At 35.1% G+C, this 18312-nt stretch overlaps 3 protein-coding genes across 3 annotated transcripts; all 3 read left to right on the top strand.

Moving 5' to 3' along the window:
* The first annotated feature begins 625 nt into the window (after window positions 1–625).
* On the top strand, window positions 626–1390 carry LOC133320974 (DNA polymerase alpha catalytic subunit-like). Its single transcript, XM_061530065.1, has 2 exons — window positions 626–1099; window positions 1172–1390. Exons 1-2 carry the CDS (start codon window positions 877–879, stop codon window positions 1375–1377), a joined length of 429 nt encoding a protein of 142 aa, XP_061386049.1. The 5' UTR covers window positions 626–876; the 3' UTR covers window positions 1378–1390.
* Window positions 1391–12019: 10629 nt separating this feature from the next.
* Window positions 12020–12919, top strand: LOC133320975 (uncharacterized). Its single transcript, XM_061530066.1, has 3 exons — window positions 12020–12215; window positions 12283–12577; window positions 12643–12919. The coding sequence occupies exons 1-3, from the start codon at window positions 12020–12022 to the stop codon at window positions 12917–12919; spliced, it is 768 nt and encodes a 255-aa protein (XP_061386050.1).
* Window positions 12920–16007: 3088 nt separating this feature from the next.
* On the top strand, window positions 16008–16633 carry LOC133320973 (protein archease-like). The gene is made up of 3 exons (XM_061530064.1): window positions 16008–16062; window positions 16143–16167; window positions 16243–16633. Exons 1-3 carry the CDS (start codon window positions 16008–16010, stop codon window positions 16631–16633), a joined length of 471 nt encoding a protein of 156 aa, XP_061386048.1.
* The last annotated feature ends 1679 nt before the right edge of the window (window positions 16634–18312 follow it).

Genomic DNA, 18312 nt, shown 5'->3' with positions numbered 1-18312 from the left:
CTTAAGGGAAGATTGGAAGAATTGATTTGCAAGAACGAGTTAAAAATGCTGGTGAACTGTATCTTTTGTAACTTGGTGGTCGGGATTGTCCTCGACCACCACCTTCAGTAGGTAAATTATCATATTCACATTTCATGTCGTAGCAATTGGAAGAAGGGTATTATATAGATGAGATGAGGAATATAAACATATAACACACCACGACTTTAATGTTAGGACCCATAAAAATGTGATTCACATTTGCTGGCAACCTTGTCTGACTTTAGTGGCTCAAGCTCATTTTCATGCTTTGAAAATGATGTAGCTTCCTATAGACAAATGAGGACTTCAGCCAGGTTATCCATTCCCGGAACATGCCGGGTTTGGTGAAATAACTTTCGATATAAAGCAGTCAATATCGGTGATATAAAATTGCCTAGGTCGTTGGAATATCCGAAGGACTTCGAAACAGAACATATCCTGATTGGACATCTACTGATTTGATGGGATTTTATTGGCATAGATTTTGTTGTTTACAGTCACCAGCTTGGTAAACACTGTTTGCTCTCAGATAAATTTTGATTATCTTGTGATTCTTTACAGACACCTTTATAACTATTTATATTTATCAATGTATTTATTTCCAGAACCTATGAAGAGCGTGCCGTCGATTCCACTGGCGAGTCTTTGGTCAAGAGCACTTTACAAAAATATCGTGCCTGTGAAAAATTCAAATTCATATGTGTACGTTGCAAAACTGAAAATATTGTGGCGGCAGCATTTAAACCATCTGCTGGTAATACCTATGAAGCTGTTCTGCAAAAATGCTCGAATCCCGATTGTTCCATTGGACCGTATCAATATGTCATAGCCATACGTAATCAATTAATACTTAGTATGCGTTCATTTATTACACGCTTCTATCAGAATTGGTTAGTGTGCGATGATCCGGCCTGTAATCAAAATACTCGCTGTTATACACACGTGACCAGTGGTCGTCGTCCCGTTTGCATGCGCTGTAAAAATGGTACACTGGTGCGGCAATATACCGAAAGAGATCTCTATGATCAGTTAAGTTACTTCCAATATATGTTTGATTTGTCAAAACATCAGCATAAAAGTAAGTACGATGGAGTTGCATAGTAGCAGCTAATAGATGATGTAATTTTAATGTATATTCTCTCGTTGTTAGATGTTACCATATCACCTGAGGTTTCCGCAGCTTATCACGTGTTACGTGAAACGGTTGATCAGCAATTAGAGAAATCCGCATATTGCACTATTGCCCTGTCGAAACTATTTGCCGGTTGGAAACCATTGCATCAAGATGAAATTATACCTCAAAAGAAAATCGATATGCCAACGGTACAGGTTGCAGCCACATTGGATGATATATAGTTTGTAGGAAAGTGTTCATCTGTAAGCAGCGCCAATTGTTGAGGTGTTTCTTTTGCATGTTTATTATCATTCATATCAGTAGTCCATAGAAATTGTAAAAAGAGAGTGTTTAAATATTTATAACAGCACTAATTTTATGCATGTTATTACCAAAATCAAATTTATTGAAATATATTTACAGTGTACAATAACAAAAAAATTATTGCTTTTTTCTTGGGTTTCTGATGGGATCAGGAATGATATAAGCAGACGAATGACGGACATATTTTTTTCTACAACTAAAATATTTGCAAACTAAAATATTTTGTACAACTAAAAAATTTTGTACGACTAAAATATTTGTAAATAACCTAACATGTACAATTATTTTCGGTGACCATGTTGCTAAATCTACGAAATGTTTAATATTCATACATTTGTTTGATATCATTATCACCAATTGTTGGCAATCATATTTTTATTTGTAGTACACATTTTCATTATCATCCATTCCCTATTGACATTGAAATGAAACTATCTTCTTTGTTGAAATTCTAAAAAAAGTAATTCGTCACATATATTTCTTAGGTAATGCGACTTCAAGAAGTTAAATACTTTATTGTTAACTATAAAACAAATAAACAAAAAAAAAAACAATATTAAAAGATAAACAAAAAACACACAAACATAAACAATACGTTGCCGTCAATGTTTTTACAACACACGTTGGTAGCTTAACAGAAAACCGGTTTGATTTGCAAAAGAAACTGCGGAAGAAGTTGTATTTCCTTGAATGCATTGTTGTGGTCGTCTATGAGAAAATAAATGGTCAATGTTTTGGCCAATAATTGATAAACATAAAGACGCCATTACATTTACAGATAATACAAAATCCTATGAATATAGTGATAATGGTGTGATATAGATATAATGGTGTAGGCTGCCATTATGTTATCTTAAATCTGTTCCATTCTTTTTCTAGATTTTTACAGCTCACCAGACATATCCCTTGCGTCCCAGGTCTCACCAATATATCAAGCAACACTTGGGTACCAAATACCAACATCAAGAAATTTTTGGTACGATCAGGAGTGTCGTAATGCTACTGAGTTGAAAAACACAGGGTATAGGGCAATCCTACAAACAGTAGCAACACGCAATGCGAGAGAGAATTGTCGGAGAAAATGGGAGAGGAGAAACGTATTCTCAAAACAAAGAGCAAGAAAATGTGAGCGGGAATAAATCGAGATGTACAGGGGTCAGAATGAAGTCCGGATATTTTACCAACGAGTAAAACACCAAACCGAAGGCTTTGGTGCAGGCACATCTTCCTGTAGAGACGAAGAAGCAAACCTGGTGACAGATACAGACAGCATGTTGAGAATTTGGAAGGAGTAGAACCAGAGTCAATAAAAGATGACGGTATAGAATTTATACCTCCTAGCCAAGATGAGGTCAGAATAGAAATTAATCGGCTGAAGAACAACAGAGCAGCAGGTGTCGATGGATTACCAGCCGAACTATTCAAGTCCGGTGGTCAGACGCTGATCAGGAGCATGCACCAACTGATTAGTAAAATTTGGATTGAGGAATGCATGCACAATGATTGAACTTCAGCATCCTGTGTACCGTGCACAAAGACGATATGTGTCAACTATAGAGAGATTAGCATTCTTCCCATCGCATATAATGTGCTATACAGTGTGCTGTGTGAACGATTGAAGTCAATGGTCAATGACATTATTGGACCATACCTATGCGGCTTAAGGCCTGCAAATCCACCTGCATGTATTTTTCTTCCTATGGGAATGCTGGAGGTATTATTCTTGCTGTAAAAAAACTGAAGGTATTCTTCTTCCTAGATAAGAACTGTAGGTGTTCTTCGTCCTGATGACGAGTTCTAGGTATTCTTCTTCCTATGCAAGAGCTGCAGGTATTATTCTTCCTCTTAAAGAGCTGCAGAAATTCCTCTTCCTGTGGACCATTCTTCGTGGGGAAGAGCTGCAGATATTTTCTTCCTGTGGAAGAGATGCAGCTATTCTGTCCATCTTAAACCTCAGTTTAGGGTCTAATATTACTCCTAGATCTACGAAAGACGAAATATTTTCCAACTTATAAGAACCAATGTGGTAATCAATTCAGATTTGTTGCATTCTAAATAATGATAGCTTCTTACATTTTTTAAGATTTAAAAAAATTCCATTGGCGCTACACCAGTTAGCCAAAGAATACAAATCGAACTGTAAAAGATTGGAATGACTTGAAGATTCAATATGCCGGAAAAGCTTAACATCATCAGCATACATAAGTATTTTTGAAAAGCGGATAACGGAAGGAAAGTCATTGATGTAGGGAATAAAAAGAAGAGGTCCTAAGTGACTACCGTGTGGAACCCCCATAAGACAGTAATATTCCTGGATAATGAGTCATTAAGTAACACATTCTGCGAACGACCTTCTAAGTAGGTAGATATCCACTTTGCTGAAATCGTTGTATATAACATCAGTCTGCAATTTTTTACTAAAACCCTTGTGAACTTCATTAATGAATTCCAAAAGGTTTGTAGTTTTTAGATCTGCCTTAGAGTTTACGAACTTATAGAAACTTTTTGGATTATTTTTTGTTAATATTACACAGTCGCATTAAAGTAAACCAGGCAGAACGTTGGTCAACTTCACATGTATTTTCGGCCGATTTCATCCCAAATGCCATATTAATACTCGGTCCAAACTTAAATTGTCTTCATTTCACCCAGAATTCCAAAATAAGTATTTATTGAGGAAACATATTTTACACAAAAAAACCTATTATTTTATAAAATAATCACGTCTATATCTTAATGTAATAAATCTAATTTCAAATATTTCATTGTAGAATATTTAATTATTTTTACTGTTGTTAAATTTACTCCCACGCTATATTCAAGGTAGTACGTACTGACCCTATAAATCTTTAAACGATTTTAACATAAACAGAAACATGGTAATTGTCTGCACTACAATTTGATGGGATAGAAGAGATGTTAAAACAAAAGACTTAAGAGACAAACTTAATGGCATTACAGACAAAACATTACCGCAATTAATCGCACAACATAATTTTTATTTTATAATTCCTTAATTTAAATTAAAATATTAGTAGAGATTTCTTGGAGTCTATATTTTTTGTTGGTGTTTTTTATGTGGTCATTTGAAAATGATAGGGCATTTCAATTCAACAATACCAACAATGACCAATGAAACAAGTAACCAATTATGGATATAAATAACATTAGTTGTTGTTATTGTTTGTATGGATGTATGTACGTGTGTGTATCTTCAATTGAGCATTTGTAAACCAAAGAAGTGTAGCGGCTGGCTTCCGATAATTTTCAGCATTTTTTTTTTGTTTGTTACTTACTCAGTTACACGTTAATATGTTTGTACATGTACCCCAAAAAATAATGACAGCCATAGTTTTGGCTTATGACTGACTGACAGACTGTTTGCGGCTGTGTCAGCGTTCAAAGACCCTGAAACGCATTAGTGGATTTGAAACAATTACGAATGCATGTTGCGTACTTCAAGTTCATAGATGTGTCAGAGTCATAAATACGTTTACGAAAACTAAAAAAAGAGTAAACAATTTCCTATTTAGACAATTTTATGACTCGGCTTGTAATGGCCGATGACCCGAACAACTTAGAACCTTTATGTTTAGGATTCATGTTGTGGTGTAAAACGGTGTAAAAACCAAGAATTATTACTAACACATAAAATAGGGTGGAAGGTTTTAAATGAGACGAAAAGTAAAGCAAATTTGTGTGGTGACCTCTTGTTATGATGATATAATTCGGGGTGATGAACTGTTGAATTTTGAAGTTTTGTAATGAATTTCAAATGATCTACAAAACTGGGTATGGATATACAGGTAAATTTGGTAATTTTGTCACCTTAGGTTATATCTACATTCATTATACCGCAATTGAATTCTTTGATTTGTTCATAATGCCCTCGTTTCAAAAGGCTTGAATTTATGAAAGACCCACATGTCTTCTTCTGTCCTTTATGGAGGTAAGAAATAAGCTTCGAATAACATGGTTGCTACAAACGATTTTTTCGGTTGAAAATGGCAAAGGTGGATGGCGTAGGGGATGACAAATACCAAGCAACGGCTCCGATTGACTTTAACATTGCAAAGCCCAAGTTTATCTGGTCCCTTTTTCATCTCAATTGTTTACACTGACTTCCCCGATGTGTCACCTGAGGTAGATATTTTCATCACTCGTTGAAATAGTGAACTGATATATGCCGCGAATTCACCCATAAGAACTATAAAAAATAGGTTGAGTCGTCGGGTAATTACCTTCACTCGGAAAACACAAACGAAAAATAAAACCACGTTTTTAGATACTACGGTCCTTAATTTAAATTCTCTGAAATTTTGGTAATAATCGACCAATCCAAACCAAAGTTATAAGCAAAAATGTACTTAGCATGGCACGTAAGATTTAAGAAACTTCCATTCTTTGAAAGCTTCTGCTGAAAAACTCACTTTTCAGACTTATATGCGATTGGAAGGATTAGTTTCCTTCTAATCGTATATAAAGTACCACCCAGCGTGTTGTGTGAACGACTGAAGCCAATGGTCAATGATATTATTGGATCGTATCGATGCGGCTTCAGACCTGGTAAGTCCACTATAGACCAGATGTTCACTCTGCGCCAAATCCTAGAAAAGACCCGTGAAAAAACATATCGAAACATTCCACCTATTCCTCGATTTTGAAGCCACATTCGACAGCCCAATCGGCTCAGGGGTATTTAAAACGATGTCTTCGCTTGGCATTTCTGCAAAATCAATACGACTATGCAGGATAACTTTTACTGGCACAAAGTCAGCGCATAAAGTCGGAAAGGACCTCTCGGATCCTTTCAATACCGAACAAGGATTCAGACAAGGGGACCGTTTGTCGTTTGCCCTGCTGGAAACATCAGCTTTGAAATCCGGAAAAGAATAGTGGTGGCCAACAAATGCTACTGTGATCTGAGTAAGCTATTTGAGAACATGGTCACCACTCGGCTGACCAAACTCACACTCTACAGACGCTGATACCACCTGTGATGTTGTATGGATCTGAAGCATGGGTACTTACGTAAGCAAATGAGGCTGTTCTTGGAGTGTTTGCGAACAATTTATCCGAGATATCTATGGTCCGATCTGCGTTGACGTAGAATATCGCCGTCGAATGAAACATGAGTTGTATAATCTATTCTTGGACATCTACATAGTCAGACGTACGTTGGCTTTGGTCATGTTGTGAGAATCAAAAAGGATGTCCCAGTTGAAAAGGCATAAAAAGCAAGCCAACTGATGGTTCAAGCAGAAGGAGGAAGCCCACGAATTCGATGGAAAGATCAAGTGGGAGACAACATTTCGAAACATGGTCTTTCAAATTGGAAGAGCTGCGGACAAGACCGACGTGCCTGGAAATCTTTTGTCACATGTCTATCGTGATTTAAATAGTTACAACGGCATTGAATTTTATTCTCTTCTGGAATATATCTGTCGTTGCAAACTTTTCATTATATTGACCTCCAAAATTTATTTTCGTGGAAGCTGTGTCTACTTCAATGTAAAAAAACAGGACTAAGCCACTCATTTCACCGCCTTCGTGCTGAAGAAAAAGAAGAAGCCTAAAAAAGGGGAGTATATCCCTTATGTATCGTTTTTCGAAAATATTTTAAATGATGCTGAAATTTTGAAGCTCGATGTTGAGTGTTTTTTGAAAATGACTTCTAGTTTAAATGCGCATTCCGGGATTTCTAAACATCAACATAGGATTGTTGTACTCGCGAATATGAGTAATTTGATATATATTTTGGGTATATTCAGAAAAAACAATTTATCTAATTTCATATGACTTGCGAAGCGATCTCCCAAGCAGTATAACCAAACTTTACGTACTACGAGTAGAGTATAAAGTTTTGAAAACATTGTTTAACAGTTTACTACCACAATTACCAAATTTAGTACATAACCACCACCACACGTACTGACGTTTAATAACCATAACTGCTGTTAAGCTTTGGAGATTTTTCCAGGTATTGCTAAAATCGGTTTTGATTTAGCTGCGCTGTACAAGTTTTGTTTATAATTTTTGCTTTCTGGTATTTTTTCCCTCTTCTTTGTGCTCAAGGAGCGCATTGACTCAACTTAGCCACCACAGCGAAGAATAGTTTTTGGCAGTACATCAAAGCGAGTAGTTGAATTGTCGGTTAGCGGGCAAAAAAAAAAAAAAAAAAGAAATCGACATCGACATCGACGAAATGTAAAACAAAACTAAAGATTACACTCAGAAATATTAAAGAATTTTGAATTTTGATTTTTTAATCAAATCGAATTAACCAATAAATGCATAATTTATATTTTTGAAAAGTTCATAAAATATTGTACAATAAGCATAGAGATAATAAATAACAACTACAACAACTATTTTGCAATTATTCAACAACAACAACAACAACAATTGTGTGTAAATTTTGTGCAAAGCAGAAATTTGATTGTCTTTCGCCATTTCGTAACATGTGTTAAATGCAGCTTGCGTGTGCTTATTTCTTCAGTTCGGATGCAATCCAATATTGTTTTGGATTCCTTAAAAACAAACACACACACACAAAGACACAATGGATTAGTGGTTTAATTTGGACAGTTTATGAGCAATTACATTACTTAATTGTGTTAATAATGCTATTTATAGTAAACGCCATTGGACGTAAAGTTTGTTAAGTACATTTTTAGTGGCCTAATATTAATGTGGGCCCTATAAGAAATTGCAAACACAAATGTAGATTTCAATCAATGATTGTCAAAAATTTTAAAATAAAACCTTACCTTAGATCATCTCTTCAAGGTCATCAGCAAAAAACCCCAATTATACAAATAATATTTGGGCGGCAATAAAAACTGATTACGTTATATCTTCCCCTATATATATTTGTATATATGTTTGAAGTAACATAAATAAATTCAACATGTTAATGCAATACTTAAACAGTGCATGTAAATAAATAAGTACATTCCCACTTTCATTGGTTATCAACTGAACTTCGATTAAATTACGAAAACAAGTTTGACTCACAAAATACAAAAAACTCTCAATTAAAAAAATCGCCAATATTACCAAAATAAATAAACCAAAATATGGGAATAAGATGTTGCATTGACGAAATGGATTGAAATACACGTATGATTGTGTGTTTTTGGTAGCCTTGTAATGCTATTCTGTACCATTCGACTGGTTTGGTAAATACACATGTGCTTGTGTCTTAAGTCTTTTGTTTTTTTTTTTTGTTTCATTCAAAAAAACCCGAAAAGTAAAAAACGCAATTATTATGTGTTAAATATAATTGAACCATAAATGACCTTGAACATGGATGCTCTTAACAAGATTTTAATAAACATGTTAACATGAAATACCCCATATACGAATATATTTGGGATTTTGGGGTTATTAGATGTTCAAATCTCGACTGTAATTGGCTGTTAATAGTAGGCGGGATCAATGGAAATGTAAAAAATTGTAAAGTCCGCAAAATATATACTTACTCACTTAGAGTAAGTATATATTTGGTTTGTTCCATAAGCCTACCTTAAAAAAGATTTCAAGGCGCGTCGGTATAGTGCGCAGCTCATCCAGTTTGAAAGACCATGTTCCGAAATGTTGTCTTCCACTTGATCTTTCCATCGAATTTGTGGCCTTCCCCTTCTGCGTGAACCATCAGTTGGCTCTCTTTATTTGCCTTTTGAGCTCACAACTTGACCTAGTCAACATAGTCCCTGCAGCTCGATGCGTCTGATTATGTCGATGTTCCAGAACAAATGGTGCAACTCATGGTTCATTCGACAGCGATATTCACCGTCAAAGCAGATCGTCCCATAGATATTTCGAAGAATTTTTCTCTCAAACACTCCAAGAGCTGCCTCATATGCTTGCCCAAGAACCCATGCTTCAGATCCATACAACAGCACGTGTAGTAACCGTGTCTTCTGAAGTGTGAGTTTGGCCTGACAAGAAGTGACTTTGTTTTTAAATTGCTTACTCAGTCCACAGTAGCATCTGTTGGACAATACTATTCTTTTCCGGATTTCAGAACTGATATCATTAGTTTTATTTATGGCGGTACCAAGGTATATAAAATATTTAACTACCTCGAAGCTGTAGTTCTCAAGTTCCACAGTTGGTCCGAGTCTATTGGACGTCTTGCGCGTTGATACCATCAGCTTGGTCTTCTCGCCATTCGCTGCCAGACCCACTTTGGCAGACTAATTCTCAATTTGTTCTGTTGTTACCGCTCGGAATATTCAACCCATTATGTCGATGTCGTATGTTGGTTGTTGCACAGAATGCCATTTCTGTTCACATTTGTATCTCGTATGACCTTTTACAGCAGGGTGTTAAAAAGATCACACAACAAACTATCACCTTGTCTAAATCCTCGTTCGGTATTGAAGGGGTCCGAGAGGTCCTTTGCGACTTGAACTGCTGACCTTGTGCAAGTTAAAGTTATTCTGCATAGCCGTATTTATTTTGCAGGAATGCCGAACGCTGACATGGCTTTAAACACCTCTGAGCGGATTGGGCTGTTGAATGCAGTTTTGTATTCGTCGAATAGGTGGAGTGTGTCGATGTGTTTTTCGTGGATATTTTCCCATATTTGGCGCTGTGTGAAAATCTGGTCTATATTGGATTTGCTAGGTATGGCTTCAGTCGTTTACACAGCACGCTGAGTAGCACTTTATATGCGATAGGAAGGAGACTAATTCCTTTATAGTTGGCACATATCGTCTTGTCTCCTTTTTTGTGCACGGACATAGGATGCTGAGGTTCCAATCATTGGGCTTGCATTACTCTAGCCAAATTGTACTAATCAGCTGGTGCATGCTCCTGACCAGCATCTGACCACCAGTCTTGAATAGTTCGGCTAGTAGCCCGTCGGCTCCTGCTGCTTTATTGTTCTTGAGCCGATTATTTGCTTTTATGATATCATCTTGGCTAGGTGGTATACACTCTATATCATAATCTCAAATTGGTTGTGAGATGATTATTATCAGAACAAGGAGCAAAGACATAAAGGTATTATTAAATATTAACCTTTTTTAGTGTTATATCGTAAGCTTATAAAATGAAAACATATATTTTGAGTGCAGATCTCTGATTTTATTTTCATTTTATACACACATTTTCGCGTATTGGCGTATTTATTCTTAACATGCCTCTGTTATGCCTGATTCCCCTGGATATTTTTTCATAAACTATTTTGTCAAAATTAATTTTGTCGAGTCTTTACGGTTTCTATGTCTTTGCAAGGAGTGCTTTCGACGAACAAGTGTGTGTTGAGCGATATCAGATATCTTTTGTGTTTGTAGCTTTTCGACGTCCAGTTTCCGTCCGTGTTCATTAGATCACACCTTTGCTGCTACATTAAGACGAGTGCCAACCTTGACTGCTACAAGATAATGGCCCAAATCGATTTTAGATCCACGAACCGATCGAAAATCTAAAATACTGGATGACTGCCTTCCGTCTATCACAACATGATCAATTTGATTTCTCGTTGCTTTATCGGGAGAAATTCAGGTGGCCTTGTGTATATCGAGATGTTTGAATCCGGTGCTGTTAACTGTCATGTTTTTTGCTCCCGCGAAGTCATTCAATTTCATGCCGTTTGCCTGATGTGTCTTCATGGAGGCCTAATTTTCCGACGGTGTGGCCAAAAATATTTTCCCTTCCGATTTTTTCGTTAAAATCTCTTTTTTGTTGCTTTTTAATATCAAGAGGGTTTTCCGAGTGTGGGCAACTAATCCGACGCCTCAACCCATTTTTTTATAGTTCTTATGAGTGAACTCGCGGCACATATCAGCTCACTATTTCAACGGGTGATGAAAGGATCTACCACAGGTGACACCACGGGGAGGACAGTGTCCACAATTGAGATGAAAGAGGGACCAAGATAAGTCTGGGCTTTGCCATGTTAAAGCCCATATTAAAGTGAAAGTGACTTTTCGAACATGTAATAGTACGTTTACATTTAACCGGATTTCGTTAACCCAGTGGGTTTCAATTGTCAATTCGTTTACATATACGTCAAATAAATTCTCATAAAGTAGGTTAACCCGATAAAAAGTGCTAATGTGCAAGGAGTTTAACAATACTAACCCGTTTCGTTTTTACAATCTTCAAAATATCCAAAAGTGGGGGTAACGTTACATGAACCCGATGTTTAGAATTTTGGGTAAAAATATTTGACATCTAATCAGAACCCAAAATTTTTGTATGTATTTGAAATGTGCAACTTATTTCGGCTCGACTGAACCTAACGACGATTTTACTTGTTTTATGTTCCAACCTTTTTTTCGATACGGAAGTATTGCCACTTCAAACAGAAATGGCCAAAATAAAAAAATTTGTCTTCAAGCCGGAAACTAATCCACAATCTCGATCTCACATAATTGTAATAACATTAAAAATTATGTAATTCATCTCGTTTTGTATTTTTTTCTTTTCTTTAGAATTTATAGCTACTGAGAAATCGAATCGAATACGCACAGTAAACAAAGGTAATACATGAAAAAGTCATTAAAAACAATGACAATCATCAAAAGTAGTTACCAAAAGAAGGCAATGTCAATGATCTTGTCCTATGCTACAGCATTACTTGTCATTTGTGGCATCAACATTCCAACCACCGATGCCATTGAACAACCCTCGATACGTGAAGAGATGACACGTCTGTTGGGCAAATGTCATTTGCAGAGTGAAGATTTTGATTTTTGTATGAAAGATGTCTTCAATGATTTCAGAGCATATTTTCCAACAGGTATGTATGCGTGTGTGTGTGTGTGTAAAGAATACCGTTGTTTTCTATGAGATATTTTGGGTTTTAGGCATACCCGATTACAACATTAAACCCTTCGATCCCCATCATGCCTCATTTGTTGAATTACGCAGAGGAGATCAAAATGGTTTGGGCTTCAAGTTGATTTTACGCAATGTCTCCGAATATGGTTGGACCCAGTCAGAGGTTACCAAATTCCATTCGGATTTTGAGCAAAATCGTATCATCTATTCACAATATTTCCCCGAAAAGAGTCTAAATGGCTGGTATGAATTTTCGGGTAAATTGTTTGGTACACCCATTAAGAGAAGTGGATTTTGGAATATGACCTTATATGATTATAGGTAAGTGAAGTTGGTTATATTAACTATCCAGTATTAATTTGAATATTCTCTCTCTCTCTCCATAGTCAAACGACCAGTGTCAGACGTTTGGGCGGACCTGGTACCCTATTGAAAATCCACGTAGAAGTTGATCGCATTGGTGGCATGAAAATGCATGTGGGTGATGTTTTGGCTCCGGGGCGTGCACGTCTTGACAATGTCTCAGATGGTGTTATAAATAGTGCTTGGCCTCTAGGCCTTCCGTTCATTAAACCAATGATCAATGAATTGGTTAGCACAGCTTTTACAGATATTTTCAATGAGTCATTTAGATATTTTCCCTTACATCATTTCATTAGTTAACCAAATTTGTTGCTATTGTTATTTGTATTATTTCGAGATAGCAACACTTTTTCTTGCTCAAGTCACTATTATTGCCTATTTCAAGAGAAACGACTGTTACTTTTAGGTTTTTATTAGAATAATTTATGTTTTAGGTTTTTGTTGTTATTTTATATGAGATGGTGATTTTTTTGTTTGGAATAGTCCTATGAATGTATACAAATGTGTTTTATTATTTATCGAGGTTTTAATTTTGGGCATAAGAAAAAAACTTAAAATTATTTTATTATATTGACCAAAAACGTTGATATAGATCTTCCTCCATAAAATAAGAATATTAATATATTATAATAATCGCGATAAAGTTGCACATCTTCGCGAAATATGAGAAAAATAAAAAAATATAGCAGATTACATCAATATTTTCATTATATTAATGACATACATACACCTAAACATTAATTTAAAAATATCTACATAATCTAAACACCATGATGAATCAAATGATATCAAAATCACACAAGTCCGTGTAGCGGTTTGTAAATCACAGCGAAAACAAAACAAGATATTGAGGAAAAATATTTTTTTAATTTTATACCAGAAATTTCAGAAAAAAAATGTTGGGGTTATTCTGCTATTTTTCCCGAATTTCGCCGAAAAATTGTCATATATAAAAATATTCACTTCATGTGTATAAGTATACATCTAGCGGATTATAGCAAGACCCTTCCGATAAATCTTGGGGTTCTATAAGTAGGAATAAATCTTAAAATAAAACTATATTATGAAGTATACATTTTAAATTGCGTCTAAATCACGTAATTCTCAAAATCATTTGATGCGCATGCGGTTTCCAGGAAGTACTGAAGTTTATATTCCAATCCATGCATGTTTTGCGAAATTTCATTTGACGGCTAAGATGTACTACATGTTGCATTGAAGTACCCAAAAATTCGTAAAACGCGAATAATTTCCGAAAACTCCATATGTCATTAACTCGCATCCGATTTCGGTGTGCACCCTAAAAAAATACATCTATACCGATTTCAATGCGGTCCATTAAGAACCAAGGTCACTCTATTTTTGAAATAAATTGTGTACATCTCTCTTTCGGCTGAAGTTTTTAAAGTTCTGTTTTCGACAAAGGTCAAAATCCATACCAAGCCTTTTATTGAAGCGGAAATGATCCACATACATCCCATATATTTTCAAAAACATTTTTTTTCCAAATTTCGTGTTTTTGGAAGGCCAGTTCCCGCCGTTCTAGTATATGGATTTTCACGAAGAAGGTTTTATATCATCCGAAACGTAAAAAACCTTACTGATCGCGGTTACCCATATCATTCATTTGAATATCCGCTTCAGCTATGTTATAAAATTTGCAATATTGCCCATATATGTTATGTACAGTAAGTATGTAATATGGCAGACTAGATAACGAAGGAATAAACAAAATAGAGAATGAGAACATAAATGCGTATGCGTATTAATGTAAATAAACTAGAACAATTTTGCCGCACCTGTTATTATTCTAATTACTTCAGGTATTATTGTTACAGGATTACCTAGCTTATCCAATGTACAATTGTAAATATCAACAATTATTTTTAATAGTACCTCTTCCGAGAAGCACAAAGGAATATTTCTTATCACTGTAAAAGTGTCAACAAGATTCTTTGGAATGAATTCTCTTAAATTCCTTTTTCTTATATCTTCATTGGCAACCAAATTATTTGTCTACATCATGTCTTCAAACGTGATTTTATACAGTGTCACATCAATAGCTTTCATTTTCTCTAACTCCTTTGCTTTAGCACCTTTGTTTTTTTTTTCATAAAATAAGGGTATACACCTTTTTCACATGTTATTCAAAACATATCAAATGTAATTCGAGAATTCCATTTGTAATTCATAGAATACCTTTCGAAATTCATAGAATACCTTTCGAAATTCATAGCATACCTTTCGAAATTCATAAAATTCCATTTGAAATTCCAAGTATTACATTTGAATTCATAAAATTCTACTTGAAATTCACAAAATTCCATTCGAAATTTAAATAATTCCATTTGAAATTCTTAACATTAGATTTAAAATACATAACATTCCATTTGTTTTTCAAAACATTTAATTTTAAATTCGAAAAATATTATTGGTAACCCACAAGGAATATGAATGAATTTGAAATGAATTGTTATGAATTACAACTGAAATTTTTTTAAATTTCAAATGGAATTTTTTGAATTTCATACGAAAAGTTTAAAATTACAAATGAAACGTTGTGAATTACAAAATACATACTCTAATTACAAGTGAAGTGTTATGAATTGGAAATTGAGTTTTCGAATTACGAATGAAATTCTCGAATTGCAATTGAAATGTTTTGAATGACATTTGAAAAAGGTGTAGTTTTTAATTATTTTATTTTTTTTTTCACATTTTCCACACCTCTCGTATCTACCAACAACATAAACTCATCCTTATGATCCTCAATGTACAATATTAACTCGTCAATGAATCGCCTCTTTTCCATGTCATTTCTCATAGCATACGACACAGCTTTGTCATCTCCTCCATCATTGAACCACAGCCGCCGCTACTCACCCCATTTTCTAAAGCTCTTTTTTCTCGTCATAACCCCATTAAAATTTTAAAATTTATAAACGGAAAATCGAAAACTTTTTATGATTAATGGAAGATTCTTACAGGTTCTGAAATGGAGAAATGGTTTAAGGTCACATTTTCTTTCTTTCCGAACAATTGAAAACGATTTTTCTAACAATCAAATCCCATTGTCTGATTTCTTTGAAAACGAACAAGTCATTCATTTACACCTCTGCCTTAATTGAATTGAATACATTTTGTAACGGAATATCAGCACACATTAACCGGGTTAATCTATTACAATTCTCAAACATATGATATTGGCCGGCTAACAGCTGTTCTTGGCTTGACATATGAAAGCATGTCCCTCAACACAAAAAAATAAACAAACTCGATGACACATTTCTCAAATTGTGCTGACGATCAGTGTGCTGCCTTTATTAGTAAAAAATAATTAATTTAAATTCTAATTTTGCATAAGAAAAAAAGAAAGAACTAAGTAAAAATGGAAGTTGAATTCAGCAAAGAAGATTTTCGTCTACCCGATATTAAATACGAATGTAAGTACTGTTGGATGTGATGAATGGAATATTGGAGCAATAATGGATTTCCCCACATTAATATTTAATTTCATTTGCAGATTTGGATCATACAGCCGATGTACAGTAAGTTGAAATGCCAAGAATTAACAATAACAACAACATATCAAATTAATAACATCTTTCCCTATTCAATTCTAGACTCCATGCCTGGGGTGAAACTCTTCAAGAAGCATTTGAACAATGCGGTATGGCCATGTTTGGTTATATGACAGAACTGGACTATATATCCGTGGAGACCTGCTATCAAATTGAAGCCAAAGGTGATGATGTTGAGGGACTGCTTTTCCATTTCTTGGATGAATTGCTGTTCCTGTTTTCAGCCGAACCTTTCTTGGTCTGCAGACGTTTGGAAATAACTAAATTCGATTTGGAAAACTTTGAAATTGAATGTAAATGTTATGGCGAACCTTTCGATTTGGATAAACATCCTCAGGGCACCGAAGTTAAGGCCATCACATACTCTGCAATGCAAGTAATTCAGGAACCTGAAAAGAGTAATTATGAAGTGTTTGTAATTATAGATATTTAAGACTAATTTTGCTTTTAATTGTAATATATAGTAAAATTAATAAGAATTTATTTTGTGTTTACGAATAGACATACACATTTTGTACTATATTAGTGTTTTTCATGTTATGACAATATTTTTTCTAATAAATGTGTAATAAATATACAACATAAAGCAAATAAAGTCGTGTTTAAGAATTTTACTGAAATGACAAGCACAACTAATTATAACAAGGGTTCTTTCTATAATTCTTGAATACCTATAGAATGAATCATCAAATCATGTCTTACAAGGATTTAAGTTACCGTCGATATAACTATGATGAGTTGGAGCTATAAAATTGTATGATAGTGTAAACCATGGTACAAGATAGGCCATAGCAACTTATAAATTATATTTTTCATGTTGTGGCTTGTTATATCAAAATCGTATACAAAATGTGATACTGTGCGGCTAAAATTGTGAATGGTGTTTATGGTTCCGATACTGTAATTTTGCTTTTCGTAGATTCCGTTCAGGAATTTTTGATGTTAACGATGCACAACGCACAGGTAGGTTGTCGAAAATGTCAATAAAACTGTTTTAAACCATTTACAATTGACCGGAAACGGCCAGAATTGGCCAACAGGAGAGGTGTCCTGCTCCACCAGGACAACGCTAGGCCACACACATCTACAGTGACTCGCCAGAAACTTCGGGAGCATGGTTGGGAAGTTTTAATACCTCCGCCATACAGTACGAATTTGACACCAAGCTATTATCATATTTTTCTTGCAAAAATTCTTTCATGATAAAAAATTCGTAACTAGGGAGGTTTGTGAACATCGACTACTAGAGTTTTTTGCAGATAGAGAGCAGAACTTCTATCAGAGAGGCATTATGAAGTTACCTTTAAAATGGTAACAAATCATACAACAAAATGGACATTCCGAAGCATGTTAAAATATAAAAATAATGGATTTCTTTTTCCCGAACCTAATATATGTGACAAATGGATAGAACGACTTGTTGCATTTGTTTTTATTTATTCGGGCCGTATAGACCATAACGTAGAGATGTATTTTTCATTATTGACAAAAGATACCAACCTTGTATAATTGTACTAGCGTAGTACGTATTTCGGTAAAATTGAAATATGTATTCATCTGATTACAATGTTACAATGTGTTCTATCAAATAATAATTCATATTTTGCGTATGTGTGTGTATTGTTCCGCTCAGACATGTGTTTGGCATTACTGCAAAATAGGGACAAGGTCAGCAGTTAAAGTTGGAAAGGATCTTTCAGAGCCTTCCATACCGATCAAGGATTCAGACAAAGGTTTGCCATGTGACCGGTTTAACATCCTGCTGGAAAAGATCATACGAGATGCAAATGTGAACAGAAATAACACTCTGTACACCAAACAGCACATGTTACTCGCCTACGACATCGACATAATGGGTCCAACATTGCGAGCGGTAACAGCCACTTTTGAACGAATTGAGAAGGAGTCTGACAAAGTGGGACTGGCAGTAAATGGCGAGAAGACCAAGCTGATGTTATCAACGTGCAAGAAGTCCAGTAGACTCAGACCAACTGCGGAACTTGAAAACTGCAGCTTCGAGGTAGTGAATAATTTTATATAACTCGGTACCGCCATAAATAAAACTAATCACAAATGCTTTGAAATCCCGAGAAGAATAGTGTGTTGGCCAAC

The sequence above is a fragment of the Musca vetustissima genome, unplaced genomic scaffold (genome assembly GCF_032173495.1).
Source record: "Musca vetustissima isolate MV318-11 ecotype Yass unplaced genomic scaffold, APGP_CSIRO_Mvet_v1 utg508410, whole genome shotgun sequence".
Lineage (NCBI taxonomy): Eukaryota > Metazoa > Arthropoda > Insecta > Diptera > Muscidae > Musca > Musca vetustissima.
This window is presented reverse-complemented; position numbering and strand designations above follow the sequence as displayed.